Source organism: Paramormyrops kingsleyae, chromosome 16 (assembly GCF_048594095.1).
Source record: "Paramormyrops kingsleyae isolate MSU_618 chromosome 16, PKINGS_0.4, whole genome shotgun sequence".
Taxonomy (NCBI): Eukaryota; Metazoa; Chordata; class Actinopteri; order Osteoglossiformes; family Mormyridae; genus Paramormyrops; species Paramormyrops kingsleyae.
Window position 1 is genome coordinate 10,294,355 of NC_132812.1, and position 14,283 is coordinate 10,308,637.

The 14,283-nt window shown below is 40.1% G+C and overlaps 1 protein-coding gene across 1 annotated transcript; it reads left to right on the plus strand.

Moving 5' to 3' along the window:
• Nucleotide 1: 1 nt before the first annotated feature.
• LOC111845447 (T-cell surface glycoprotein CD3 zeta chain-like) lies at nucleotides 2-14,267 on the plus strand. The gene is made up of 9 exons (XM_023814879.2): nucleotides 2-616; nucleotides 3,588-3,840; nucleotides 9,808-9,905; nucleotides 10,122-10,166; nucleotides 10,404-10,472; nucleotides 10,675-10,704; nucleotides 12,443-12,496; nucleotides 12,917-12,949; nucleotides 13,530-14,267. Exons 2-9 carry the CDS (start codon nucleotides 3,780-3,782, stop codon nucleotides 13,599-13,601), a joined length of 462 nt encoding a protein of 153 aa, XP_023670647.2. The 5' UTR covers nucleotides 2-616; nucleotides 3,588-3,779; the 3' UTR covers nucleotides 13,602-14,267.
• Nucleotides 14,268-14,283: the final 16 nt, after the last annotated feature.

A 14,283-nucleotide genomic window follows, 5' to 3' on the forward strand; every position in this document is an offset into this window, starting at 1 on the left:
ATCCCTGCATTTTTCTTGATTGTTTCAGCACTCTGTCAGCAAATAAGGTTAAGAGATACTCAAGTATTTCACAAATAACAATAAGAGATACTCAGGTATTTCACTGAAAAAATAGTGCACTTTTAACACAGTCTTGTTTCTTAACACTAAGGCTTGCAGTAGCATCTTCATTTTAGCTCACAAGCAGGGTTTCATTCCAGCTGAATTTGGCAGTTGGAAAGGACTAATTTTTAAAAGTTTTCCTGGTCAGTACATCAGGCCTACACTTCCCTTTTCTTTAAACTGAGCTAGAAAAATAATGAAGTCTTGCTGCTGAAGGCCTATGAGTGGCCCTTTAATTGTCTGAAATGATCCCAAAGAGGGATCCGGAAGCTCTGTGGGTATCACTGCTGCCTTGAACCACCTGGGTCCCACTGTGTGTGTGTGTTAATACTTGGTGGCTGCATGTTCTGCCCATTTTGTTTCCTCCCACGGTCCAAAAGCTTGGCTATGCCAATTGGCACCTCACAGTACTACATATATGTGCGAGTGTGCACCCTGAGATGGACTGCTATCCCCTCTTGGACTTTCCTTGCTCTGTATCTCCTTGGATGAGCTTCCAGTGACCCTGTACTGGGTAAGCTATGTATGTATGGATGGATGGATGAGTGAAAGAAATGATCTGAATAATAAGCTAACATTATCTAGCCACTCAAAATAAAAATCCTCACCTTTATGAAGGGCTGGTGATGATTCTTACCCATCTATTTGCGTAACACTCCAAAAAGGCCGATTGCAAGTTGCTGATTGATTACAGTTTATGAACATCACACAGGGGTGGGTGCTGGACTACTTTGTAAGGGTTAGAAGGTCATCTCTGAGGATTCATTTACAGCCATACACTTGTAAACAATGTCTACTTAAGAGCTCCATAGATGCCTGAACAGAACGTAACTTCTCACAGAGTAAGATGGTTGACTTGTAGTATTAAATTTCCACTAAAAATTGTGATTCAAACACTTATTTTCCAGGAGTGTGATCGGAATGTGTAATGTAGTGCTGCACATGGGTTTGATGTAGCTGCCTGCTACATGAGCACCTCCTAATGGTCACTAGGGGTTTGACAGGCTACCACTGACAAGTCAGTATAATGGGCCTGAAACAGAAAACACTTCAAATATCAGATTATGTTTTCCATCCATCCAGCATTTTCTATACCCATTTTCCATCTTCTGTCCCCGCTTGTCCTATGGAGGTCTGGAGTCTATCCCAGAGACCATGGGAAAAAGGGAGGGAATAACCCAGTACAGGGCTCCAGGGCTCCAACCTATCGCAGATCATATTTTACCCTTTCAAATATAATGAAGATAAAAAATTAAATAATAATGCTATAATTTTTAATTCTCTATTGTAGAAGGTTGTTAGTTCATGTTAGATCCAAGGGATTCAAAAGCAATAAAACCTAGAGGTCATACAAATAACTTGACTTTAAAAACACACTTCATTTACGGCTTACAAATTGATAAAACTGTTAAACTTGCTTGGGTGTGTTGGCATGGTGTATTAAAGCTCTTATTGTCAAATGAGCTAAAGTCTCTTCCATGAATCAGTTTTCTAGCACCTGCATTCATAAAACCAGCAGATAGCAGTATAGTGCTTTAGGGCTCCCTTAAATGAGTCATAGAATCAAACCCTTCTGTAACCCGACTAACAAGCTTATGCTGACTGTCTAACCAGTGATGGAAAAAGAATGACTTAGCTAGCGTAAATTACGTCAATTAAATAGCAGTAATTTCCACGAATTGGATATGTTATTTTAGACCAGAATTATAATCGTGGGAGGGAATGGACCACAGTATGCGTGTATTGAGTGAGCTACTTAATCAGAATTCCTCCAGAAAACTGTACAAATACATACAGTCATGTGAAAAAATTAGGATACCCCATTAAGTATTTAGTTCTTTATTAAGAAATATCAACATATCAGTATTACATCTTCTTTCAAATTATATCTGTAGATAAAGGTGATGTAACTGCATCGTCTATGCAAAAACAAAAAACAAATTAACTTATTTATGAAACTAAATTAACTAATATGCTAATTTCCACTAAGAAAAATGTTAGGACACTCACATTCATTACTGTTTAAAATACCTAGAATTAGATTTGGGTGCACCAAACCAGGTGAAAATGATTAGAACATCGTTACAGAGCTTTTTGGTGGAGCCTGTCTTATTTAAACCATAGACATTTAGTTTGGTTTGCTCTTGATTGGTGAAAGATGCAGTTATTTGTTGTCATTGTACATGACATGATTTCAGATACATTTCCTTTGACAGCTGAATAAAGATTCTGCAAAGACCGAGTAAATTTCCGAAACATGAAAATGCTGCTAAACGAAGCCCTATGATAAATACTGTGGGACCTCTACAAAAGAAAAGTGTTGTGTAAAAATGACCCCCCCCCCCCCAGTATAATGAGCAGCACACATGGCAGCTTGTCACCCAGCAGCTGTGTGTGTTCCCACTGTCCAGCAGTGACTTTGACACATTTCAGTCTGGCATCCCACTGACACACTGTGGGTACATTTGTTCCCATATGAAAGCGAAAGGCAATAGCTGGGTCTGCCACCTGGGTTAAACTGGGTCAGCCGTTTCTGTTCCCTGTACTGACACGATACAATAATACACTATTTTTTAAGTAATTTATCTGACACTTTTATTCAGAGCAACTTACAGTGGAACAATGCATTACAGTTTATGCATGTTTCTTGGGATTCAAACCCACAACACTTGCATTGTTAGCACACTGCCATATTTGTTGAGCTATTGGAACACACCAGTTCATTTACTGGAAGTTAGTTACAAAGTCGGTCATTATATGAACCAGAAATGAAGGTAGAAGAAGGCCACACTGCAGCCTCACAAATCCTGTGGGTTTGAGTTCTGCCTGGGCAGCATGATGAAATGAAGTCCTACCCACTGCGTCTCGCATCGCATGCCTGCGCTTTCTGCTGCAGACTCCAGGCTCACTGCAACCTATCACAGGACAAGCTGTGCCAATTCACTATAGACTTATGTATGAAAAATCACATTTTATCTTGCTGAGTTAAATTATTTTCAAGAAAATTTTGAAAGTTTTACTTGATTTTATACACACTTATACGGTGGCCAAAATGGGTTCACGGCATTAGTTAAACCAATAAAATTTTAAATGATTTATAAGGGGAAGATGGTGGCACAGGAGCTAATGCTATCGTTCGGCACCTGGAAGGTTGCAGGTTCGAGCCCTAGTTCCTCCTGACCCCATCAAAGTGTCCTTGAGCAAGACACTAAACCCCAAATTGCTCCCGGTGTGCAGGTTGGTGCCTTGCATGGCAGCCTCCACCACTGGTGTATGAATGTGTGGTATGCATGGGTGAATGTGAGGCATAAATTGTAAAGCACTTTGAGTACTCATAGGAGTAGAAAAGTGCTATATACAGTAAATGCAGTCCATTTACCATAAGAGCAGAGTTGTTCATTGTCATCAATGCCTTAGCAACCCATCCTACATTCACAAACACCTGCTCACACCTACTGAACCAGCTGCATCCTAAACTGGGCCAGTTTGCAGGATGTGGGCCGCCTCGGGTGGCCATATTGAACGGCGAACGTCATCAGCATCGCCAGGTGGAGCCATGCAAAGGAGCCATTTTTCTGTGTCGCTGTTGCTGAATGCGTGTGGTTACGTGACTCAAAAGACAAAGTCACTTGAAGCCGTGTAGTGTGAGCTGTGAACTGAGCAGGACAACGAGGACTATGGATGTCCAGCGGACCGCTGTGCTGCTGCTGGTGCTGCTGCGGGAAGCTCCATGTGCGGGTAAGTCGGATTCTCCCACCTCAGCCCTGGGCGGGCTGCTTGCTTACTGTGTGCTCCATCGAGGCGCGGATAGACATATGGAATAATGGCGTCTAGATATGAGAATTGTAGTGTGTCCTGAAATTGGCCATCAGATCACCAAGAGGTCATGCCGCCCTGTCTCACTTCACTGAACTGGGATCAGGGCGTTGGCCAAAGTTGGCATTGGATGGCAAACCAGACTGAAGCTACTTATTTACTTAATTGTTTCTCTAACCCCTTGCGTACAAGAATGCCGGCTGTGTTGGTGAAGGCTTCCGCTGCCTACTGTCCTACAGGATGCTATTTTTTTTTTTTTTTTATACAAGATAAAAGACAGACTGGGTCATGGCTAAAAATGTCTTCGGTGCCATGACCACAGAAACCCCCTATGACCTCTGACCAACACTGGTACCCTCCAGTGACCTCCGCTCCATATCAACACGCATGCACATGCACTTACACGCATGCACACGCACTAATACGCTTATACTCATGAGGTTGCCTGTCTAACCAGTGATGGAAAAAGAATGACTTAGCTGGCAAGTAAACAGCAGTCATTTCCATGAATTACAAAGGTTTTTTTAAAACAGAAAAATAACCGTGGGAGGGAATGAAACGAAATATGGGCCTTATTCTGTTTTTCCTAAACACAGTTGTTTTTCGGTTTGTATGTTTAGAACAGATTCAGTATATATTCATAATGAATTCAGATTATGTTTACAATATGTCCAATATAAATTGATATCCTATTTCGGATACAAATAATATATCCTTGCACATTTCTGTGTATTTTACTCTATTTTATTATACAATTTGAAATAGGAATGCACTCCTTATTAATTTTTTTAATCACCATGCATAACATACATGTTATTCTTTATTGTGTGTGGTATGCATTACTAAATAATTAAATCTGAATATATAATAATCAATCTAGGTAAACCTGCCAAATCCCTAAACACAACTCAGTCAATATATGCACACAACTGAGAAACAGCAGGTATGGAGGGCAGTGATCTCCAACCTTATTTACAGTGAAAGCCACTTTTACAGTGTTGATAATCTGGAGGGCGAACGTGTTTGACACTGCAATAAACAGCAGCAACACCAGTAACAATAAGAAGAACAACAATGCTGGAGTGGGGGTGCAGGTAATGGAAAAAAACAGAATATTGTGCGGGGTGTTGAGGTAGTGGCAGATCTATTTCGAAATTGCAACCTTTAGAAATATCAAAAACAGTGTGAACACATAATATGCCTGTACGCTTTATAAGACGCTGACAAATAAAAATGCGTAAAATAGACAGGTACCATATATTGAATACATCAGACTGTTATGGTTGGTGACATCACAAAAGTTTACAATGGGTAAATGCTTGCATACTTGGAGTAAACATGGACAAATGTACAGCTATTAGTACTGGTGAAAATGTGATGGCAAAGTAATACCTAAAACGAGCACAAACAGAAGATGACGGGGTGCAAATATGATTTTGCTTCAGCCATTCTCCATGGAGAGGTACAGCCCTTTGTGTGGTTTCTGCATTTACAGTTTCTAATAACATCTTGTAACCAATGTAATTAAAAAAGACATTGACAAAACAGGAAAATCTAGTTGGAAAATCAGAAGATTTTGTTCATAACAAATCACATGAGTTTGAGGCGCAGAAAGGCTCGATGAAATGCTTTGCACAGACACCTGCTTGGGCTTTGAAAGCATCTTATCAAGTGGCCCAATCCGTGTTATTTTAAGCAGAGTGCAGAATTTACGACACACTCATAACTCTCTAGACTGAAACAGTCCATTTTGGGTTTCCCTTAAATAAAACATAAAATACAATACAACCCTGTTTCCAAAAAAGTTGGGACACAGTGTAAAATGTAAATAAAAACAGAATGCAATGATTTACATAATTATATAAACCCATATGTAATTGAAAATAGAAGAAAGACAACACCTCAAATGTTAAAATTGAGAAATTTTATTGCTTTATGAGAAATGTATACTCAATTTGAATTTGATGCCAGCAACACATTTCAAAAAAGTTGGGACAGGGGCACTTTGCTGTGTTGCATCAACTCTTCCTTTAACAACACTCTGTAAATGTTTGGGAGCTGAGGAGATCAGTTGCTGGAGATTTGAAAGTGCAATATTGTCCCTTTCTTGCACGATATAGGATTTCAGCTGCTCAACAGTTTGGGTCTCCTGTGTCGTACTGTTTGTTTCATGGTGTGTCCAGTCTAGCACCTGGACTCTTCCACTACAGAGCCATGCTGTTGTAATATGAGCAGAATGTGGTTTGTCATTGTCTTGCTGAGACATACATGACCTCCTCTGAAAAAGATATTATCTAGATGGCAGCATGTGTTGCTCCAAAACCTCTATATATCATTCAGCTTTAATGGCGCCTTCCCAGATGTGCAAGCTACCCAAGCCACGGGCACTAATGCACCCCCATACCATCACGGATGCTGGCTTTTGAACTGTCCGCATTGAACATTGAGCTGGATGGTCCCTCTGTTCTTTAGCCCGGAGGACACAGCATCCATCATTTCCAAAAAGAATTTGAAATTTGGATTCAGAAGACTGCAGGACAGTTTTCCATTTTGCCTCAGTCCATCTTAAATGAGCTGAGCTCAGGCCCTGAGAAGTTGGTGGTGTTTCTGGATCATGTCTAGATACAGTTTCTTCTTTGCATGGTAGAGTTTCATCCTGTATTTGTTGATGCAGTAAAGGATGGGTTCATGAGCCCATGCAGTGCTGCCTGAGGACCCAAAGATCACGGCCATCCAATATTGGTTTCAGGTCTTATCCCTTGGGTACAGAGATCTCTCTGGATTCTCTGAATATTTTAATCTGATGTTGCCCCGTCCCAACTTTTTAAAAAAAGTTGCTGGCATCAAATTCAAATTGAGCATCTATTTGTCATAAAACAATACAACTTCAAATTACATTTGATATCTTGTCTTTGTTCTATTTTCAGTTAAATATGTTTATATAACTTTTTTGGGAACGAGGTTGTAGATCAGTGGTCATGAACATGTCACTGCCCCAGGGAGGGACAAGGAGCCAATGAATAGCCTGCGTAGCACTTATGAGAAATCGGGCCTCTTTAATTTTGTTTGTCTCATATAGATGTGCACAAAACTCTTTAATTTATTTCTCTTTTTCATCATCATTTTCACCCCAACTATAAGATATGTGTGAAACCAAAATGAAACTACAGCTTCTGTCTCCTGTCTTACATTCTTTTCTCCAGAGCGAAGAGACACAAAATCACTTATCAGCCCAATGGTAGAGTCAGAAATCATAGCGTGGTTGGGCTAGCAGAAAATCAGGCTGGCCTGTCCCATAACACTTGGAGATAAGTCACACTATAGACTCAACAGCATCATTTTTAAAATCATTTTTTAAATGATCTGTGGCAGTGGTAAGACCAACTGAACAAAGAGAAAGAATCTATTTGCTCCTCAACAGCGATTTTCCTCTGATTGATCGAACCACGCACACGCATACTTGTCAGGCACAGTCATTTTATTGTGCTGTATCACTCGCTGTGAATGCTGAATCGGTGGGCCTGAGTTCCATCTGAGTTCACCAACACTAAATGGGCGGCATGATGGAGCTCCACGCATTCCGCCACCATAGTATCAGCCCCCCCGAAAGTTTCAAAAGAGACCTCAAGCTTTACAATAGTTCTCCTTGCATCTCATTTTCATCTACAGTGGAGAAAGTAGAGAGCTCTCTTTATGAACTCAACTTACAAATAAGTGCATGGGGTTGCTGATAAGTGATAATCAGTATTCAAACTCTGTTCGTTTTTGCTGGTTTGTGCAGCAAAAATTAACATTTGTGCTTTAAATATTTCAGTAACTGAATCAGTTACTTCAAGTACTGTTTCAACTACTGTATGTTCTCCAGCAATAACATTAATAACGCATTACATAAATATCTAAAGTAATACAATTACATACAGTAGTAGTAAAGTTTATCTTTTTTTAGTTGTTTTATTTTTGCTTCACCCTCAAATCGAAGGCCATAGCTGCCGAAGTACTTGGACCCTATGTCATGTACAGATATGGTGGTGTGGGAAGGGTGTGCTGAGTTCGAGTCCCCCCTGGTACTATATGTGTACAGCTCAGGTGTTTTCTCTCTGTTGTTGTGGGGATTCCTGCCACATGCTACGGTAAGCATGAGTTACCAAATTGTTTTGTTGTCATGTGATGGGTTGGTGTCTTTTCCTGACTTATTCCCTGCCTAGTGTCCCATTGTTTCCAGAATAAGCTCTGGAACCCATCATCCCTGTAAAGGACAAGCAGCTAGAAGATGAATGAATATTTCAGCATTTGTAAAAGTGTCTTGAGACTTACATACTGCTCTATACTAGCTCTAGTATTGCTCCTTAACAAGAGTTTGGCAAGATATCTTTTGTTCACTTCAAAAATGACTCCTGTGCTTCTGTTCACCTTTGTCTATTTAATTTCTCCTAGTGAAGTATAGAAGAAACATATCTGACAATATAGAAATTAAAATGAGTCTTTCCAAACTTTCATATAGTAACATTTTCCTCTGGGTTTGACTGCACATAAAGGGGTAATTAATTTTACCATCGTCACCCCGGGGTGATGTAGTCATAATTCCGCCCCCACTGAAAAGAAGGTTGGAGACCCCTGCCATAGATGCACAGATTATGGCTTTTATGAATATCCACTCAAACTATTGGCCCTTTAAACTTTAAAGTCAACATCTAATAATCCATCCATCCATCCATCTTCTATACCCTCTTGTCCTATATAATATTTAAGCAATTAAAAAAGGTCAGAAACATCTTTGTCTTCTGTATTGTCAATTTACGAGTCTGGTGAGAATAATAAGATCTCTTACAAGGTCAAAAACCTCAAACACACACACATATACTTGAGGAATACTTATGAAAACCCACTGCTTAATGTGATACGATTTCATGAGACACGGCTGTATAGAAAAGGTGGAAAATATGAAAGACTGTGGCTTGTGTTTTTGTTACCGAGTGCTGGGGAGCCCGGGGTGGGTGGCTTGAGATAGAAGATGTTGACTTCTGAGCCTCTGTGCCCCACCTCTTCTTTGTCAAGCAGCCGCTGACTGAGCCAGGCTTAGATAACTCAACGGCAGAGGAAAACCACCAAGCTCAACACAACGAGTGACAATGACATGCTGAGGTGTGAGGGAACTGTGTGCAGCTGCTGTTATTCTCACAGCCTCTAAACAGCTTATCTTGCAATATACCTGCATTCTCTCTGTCTCTCTTACTCCACCTTACGATCTCAGGCTGTGCTAATCCTTTGCTTGTTGCTTGTGCTCCTGTTCCGACGGGTGAAGCAGAAGATTGGGGCGGTTTGGTTCTGTGGTGCATGAGTGTCATGCCTGAGCATCTGATTTCCTGTCAGCCGGCGAGACTCTGACTGAGCTCAGGCATTATAGCGGAAGGTCTCCAGCCAGCATGTCAGCAGTTACAGAATCTCTCCACATTTCAAAGCAGAAGCAAACATTAGGTTTTGTGACATGATATTCCTTGTGGACACACTTTACTACTTAACCCTTTGTTTTTATATGTTAACATTTTTCCCCCACTGACTTGCAGAAGACCAACACTTGTAGCATGTTCCAATACACATTAGCTGCAGACTTCATTGGGAGGCTCTTTTTTTTGCTATACATTAGTTATACATTCTGAATAGTAGCACATATCTTACTGGATTCACCAAAGCCTTTGTCTGTTCTCTAAATGCGCTTAACATTTTTAATGACTTGTAAGCATCTGCTAAGTGAATATATACATGTGGTGTGTCCATCTACAGAGGGTGTGGTATGAATTGTGTACTGAAGTATTGTGACATTGTCTCCCGTTTGCTCCCAGCGATCTTTCTTGCCTTCGATACTGAGTCTCATGTTTATTTCGGTTGCAGAAGCATTGCAGCTGGACGACCCCCTATTCTGTTACATCTTGGATGGTATTCTGTTGGTGTATAGCATCATCATAACTGCATTATTTTTCCAAGCAAAGGTGAGATTGATATGTCCAGTAATTTTGCCTGTCTGCAAATTAACGACTATGAGTGAATTTGATCGGCACATTTGCAATTAATACTTATATCCCGGAACCAACACCTATATGTGACTGCGTTGTAAATAAAATGCTCATGATTAATATGTGGAAGCAATTTATGCATGTCTGTAATTAATATATATAGTTGTAATCAATGGTTGTCTTTATCTCTAGCTCGGCACACCCAACTCCAAGCTGGAGAATAACTCTACTTATTCTGTAAGTCTCTCCAACTCCCCCAAACACCTTTCCCTGGGGGCTCCTCTGTAGCTCACAGCGGCCTCTTTTCACCAGCGTGCCACTTTCTCCTTTGCTAGGCAGATACTCAGTAGCTTCACGCTAGTCTTTTGTCTTGCTGACGGTCGTAACAGTAGTAATACTTTTTAAAGCTGCTGCCACCTAGGGGCACAACAGAAGAATAACACCCTTCAGTGAGCACCCCCTACATTTTCTCAGGAACTGATGACATCTGGTGAACAATATGACTGGCTGAACAGAGACATAGAGAGCGGGAGTAGAACACGGGTGAGTGACCATAGTGCTCGGGACTCTACAGGCTCCAGCAGAGGGCAGCCATTCATAAAATGGATGTAAGCCGGTGCTGCAGTAGGTATCTCATTTGCCATGTGGCTCATGTAGCCTGTTTGGATATAAACTGAATTCGTAAAGCATTACTCTTGAAGTCTGAGTATGAACACAAATATGATCCCCATCTGCACTGTTTCAGGCCCACAGACCAAATGATGAGGTCTACACGGTAAGATCAATGTTATTACTCACATGCACAATTTAAATATATATATTAGGGCTGTCAAAGGGAATTCATTATAGTCGTTATGGTAGCTCGGGAAAGATAATGAACAACGGAAAATCTATTTTGAATGGCAGGTTCAGCTTCAAGACTGTCAGATATCTTATTTAAATAGGCTATAAATAATTTATTTATGGGTTAATATTATTTTTCATTTAGGTATTTCTTTAGATGTATGTGAATGAGGCAGTCCATCACGCGGTTTAGTGATGTCTTAACTGCATAATTTACATCTTCCTTAAAGTCATTCTCTACGATCGAGAGTATATGTCTCTGGTTAAATGGTATATATGCTTTCCGGAGTTTTCTTCAGTGTCCGAGATTGGATGTAGGCTTATTCAGTTTATTGGGATTCCTAATTCTTTCATATACTTTTCGTAGTAAATCGTCACCACGCCTTCCCAGATCTTCGTAAAATTATTATGTTTTTCCGATTTACATATTATAGCTAGCTGAGTTTGGAGTGGTGAGGACATTTTGCACCGCTCGGTTAGTTAAAAGTAGTTTAGTGGAGAGTGAAGGGCAGACAAATGAACTTGGGTGAAGGTGAAGACCATCGCTACAGAACTGAACAATATTGTGATATTAGTCACCTTTGCGCTGTTACGCGTCCGAGTGATTTACACCTGAGAACCCGTATCTCAAATGAGACATCGTATCTCAAACCCCCTTCTCGATCTACCCATTGCGGCTCATTGTAAATCTTGGGTCAGACATTTAGGATAAAATGGCTTTTTGCTTTGAAACGGTTGCCGACCTCTGATCTATGCTTAGCTATATGACTAAGTAATATGTAATATTTAGCAGGTCAAGGTGCCGATCTGTTGTTGGACTTGAGTTTTTTTTTTAATCTTCATCTTCTACCAAAGCAAACAGCCAATCGTAGTCAATATTTTAAAAAAACAATCAAAGGAGCGGAGATATTAGCCACTGTTCCCGCCTCCAAATTGTCAAAATTCATCTTGTCCAGCCAGCGAGTGTGGTGCAGACTCGAGCGCGTAGATAGGGTCCAGCGAAGGCGAGCGCGTAGAGAAGATGGATTTTCAGCTCGCGAGCGCACACGCGCGCGTGGTTCGACTTTTGGCACTAACTTAAAGCCGAGCGAGCGAGCGATGTGCAAACGAGAGCGCGTAGATAGCATGGATTTTCTGCTCGCGAACGCATACGCGCGAGTTTTGGCACTAATTTAACGCCATAGAGTTTTTCTTAAGTGATAAAGGGTTTCTGATGACCTTTGGACTATCTTTGTTGGTGTTTATTTTTGGTAATTGATTTCCAAAAATTAATGCATACATTTGCATAAAGCCTTGCCAACTCTAATATTGATAAAATTTGAAAAACACCTAAAAATCCCTTAATGGTAAATGTTGAATAAATTCATGATTTAATTTGCGAATCATGAATTGTGCGATTAATCATGATTAAATATTTTAATCTATTGACAGCCCTAATATATATAGACACACACACAAATATATATATATATATATATATATATATATATATATATATCATGATAGTGAAATCATTTTATAATAAATATTGTACACAATTTCTATACTTAAATGTCTAGTATTCCAGGCATGTTGAATTGATTATCACATCCATGCAAGTTGAAATTTTAAGTTACTGTACTGTACCCAGCTGTACTGAGGGAGATTTTTGACATTATTTCGAATTGCAGCCACTGAAACCAGGCGCAGGGGACACATACCGGGAAATACCTGCGAAGAATGAGGTACGGCTTAGCAACGCTGACGCTTGGGATCCCTGTCTCTCTGTAATACTGTTTAGCACAGGGGTCACCAACCTTTTTTAAACTGAGAGCTACTTCATGGGTACTGAGCCATACGAAGGGCTACCAGTTTGATACACATGTTTAAAATGTGTTTTTTTAGATATTGTCACTTTCAAATCTATATAAATGCAAATGTATTAAACCTATATGAAGAATAGCAAGAGGATAAAATTTCATTTTAGACACTGCTCACTGGTGAGTTGTGACCTGTTATTTTTAGAACAGGTCTGCGGGCAATTCATGTGGTCCTTGGGGGCACCATGTTGGTGACCCCTGATTTAGCATGTGAAAGTGGCAGGGATTCATAGAAGATGAAGCGGTAGAATTTGTGTAGTATAATAAATGCCGTTTCTCTCACAGCGACGCAGAAACAAGAACGAAATGGTGTATCAGGTGAGGAAGGACTACCCGCTATTTCCTCAGTCTTTGTGGTCGCTTATGGAGCAGCCACCTACAGACATACACACATACATACACTAACTATATTTTCACTAAGACAGCACAATTATCACAAGTGACAGCATAATCTATTTATCGATACACCTGCAGATGAACACTGCTCCCAGAAAGGGACGCTTGTTTAATTCAGTAAAAATATTGGAAATGTACTGGTTTTATAAATAAATAAATAGATATATATTTTTTCTTTCCAAAAATATGTATCACATTACAATCATCCAGTAATTTTAAGTAATAAATTTAAACTCAAAATGTGGTTCTGAGTTAAAAGGTTTATTGACAAACAGTCTCATTTGGTGCTTTTTTAATTACCTTTGCAGTAACATAAAACACCAAACATTTGTGTTTAGTGTCCCTTTTATTAAGGCAAGTGTCCCAAGACTTTCTGTGAGTTTTGTATGTACACATACATAAGAAGCACATCTGGAGGAAAAGCACTAGTTTAAATACAATCATGCAAAAGCAGTTAAGGTAAATACAAGAGTGATTGTTGTTTTAACTCTCAACCTTCCAGGATCTGAGTTCAGCCACCAAGGACACCCCCTACGACTCTCTCCAGATGTACCCAGTGGGGCAGAGACGCTAAGCAGTGCTTGGCTGCTGACCTTAGAGCAATGTTTCCCAACCCAGTCCACGGGGAACCCCGGACAGTCCACGTTTTTGCTCCCTCCCAGCTCTCAGCCAATTACTGTAGGAACACCCAATACCTGGTACAGGAGTGCTGGGAGATGAAAGGAAGTAAAAATGTGGACTGGCCGGGGTTCCCCGAGGACTGGGATGGGAAACACTGCCTTAGAGGCTCCCACAGCAGCCTACTGCCCTCTGCTGGTGAGCCCTCACAATTGCACCGGTGGTCCTTACTTTTGAGGAGGTGCAAACCAGAAGTGCTCGATAACTGTGTATATAAACTGAGGTTACAGCTATATTATTATGGGCCTGTATAACCAATAAAATGCAAACCAGGAGGATACTTAAACAGATTGGTATAACCAAGGATTAGTGATCTACATTTCAGTGTGATTAACAATGGAACATCATTGTATGTGGTTAGTATTATTACTGATCAGTGCTGTTAGTGTTACGGAAACGAAACTTTTTTTTATAATCTGAAATATGAGTATAGAAATGTGTGAATTTGCAGAGTAGAACAGCTTGGAAAATAGGTAACTTTATTAAAGGAAAAATGTATGTTTCTGTTCTAGTTTGTACTTTAAATGTATATGTAAATATATTATCTATATATACACATGAAGTGTAATGTCGAGTCT

Bases quoted from the DNA above. Each gene is read 5' to 3' on its own strand.
- LOC111845447 (XM_023814879.2), top strand. From the start codon at position 3,780: ATGGATGTCCAGCGGACCGCTGTGCTGCTGCTGGTGCTGCTGCGGGAA. The intron at 12,497-12,916 runs GTACGGCTTAGC...TTTCTCTCACAG, and splicing joins AAATACCTGCGAAGAATGAG to CGACGCAGAAACAAGAACGA. The intron at 12,950-13,529 runs GTGAGGAAGGAC...TCAACCTTCCAG, and splicing joins AGAACGAAATGGTGTATCAG to GATCTGAGTTCAGCCACCAA.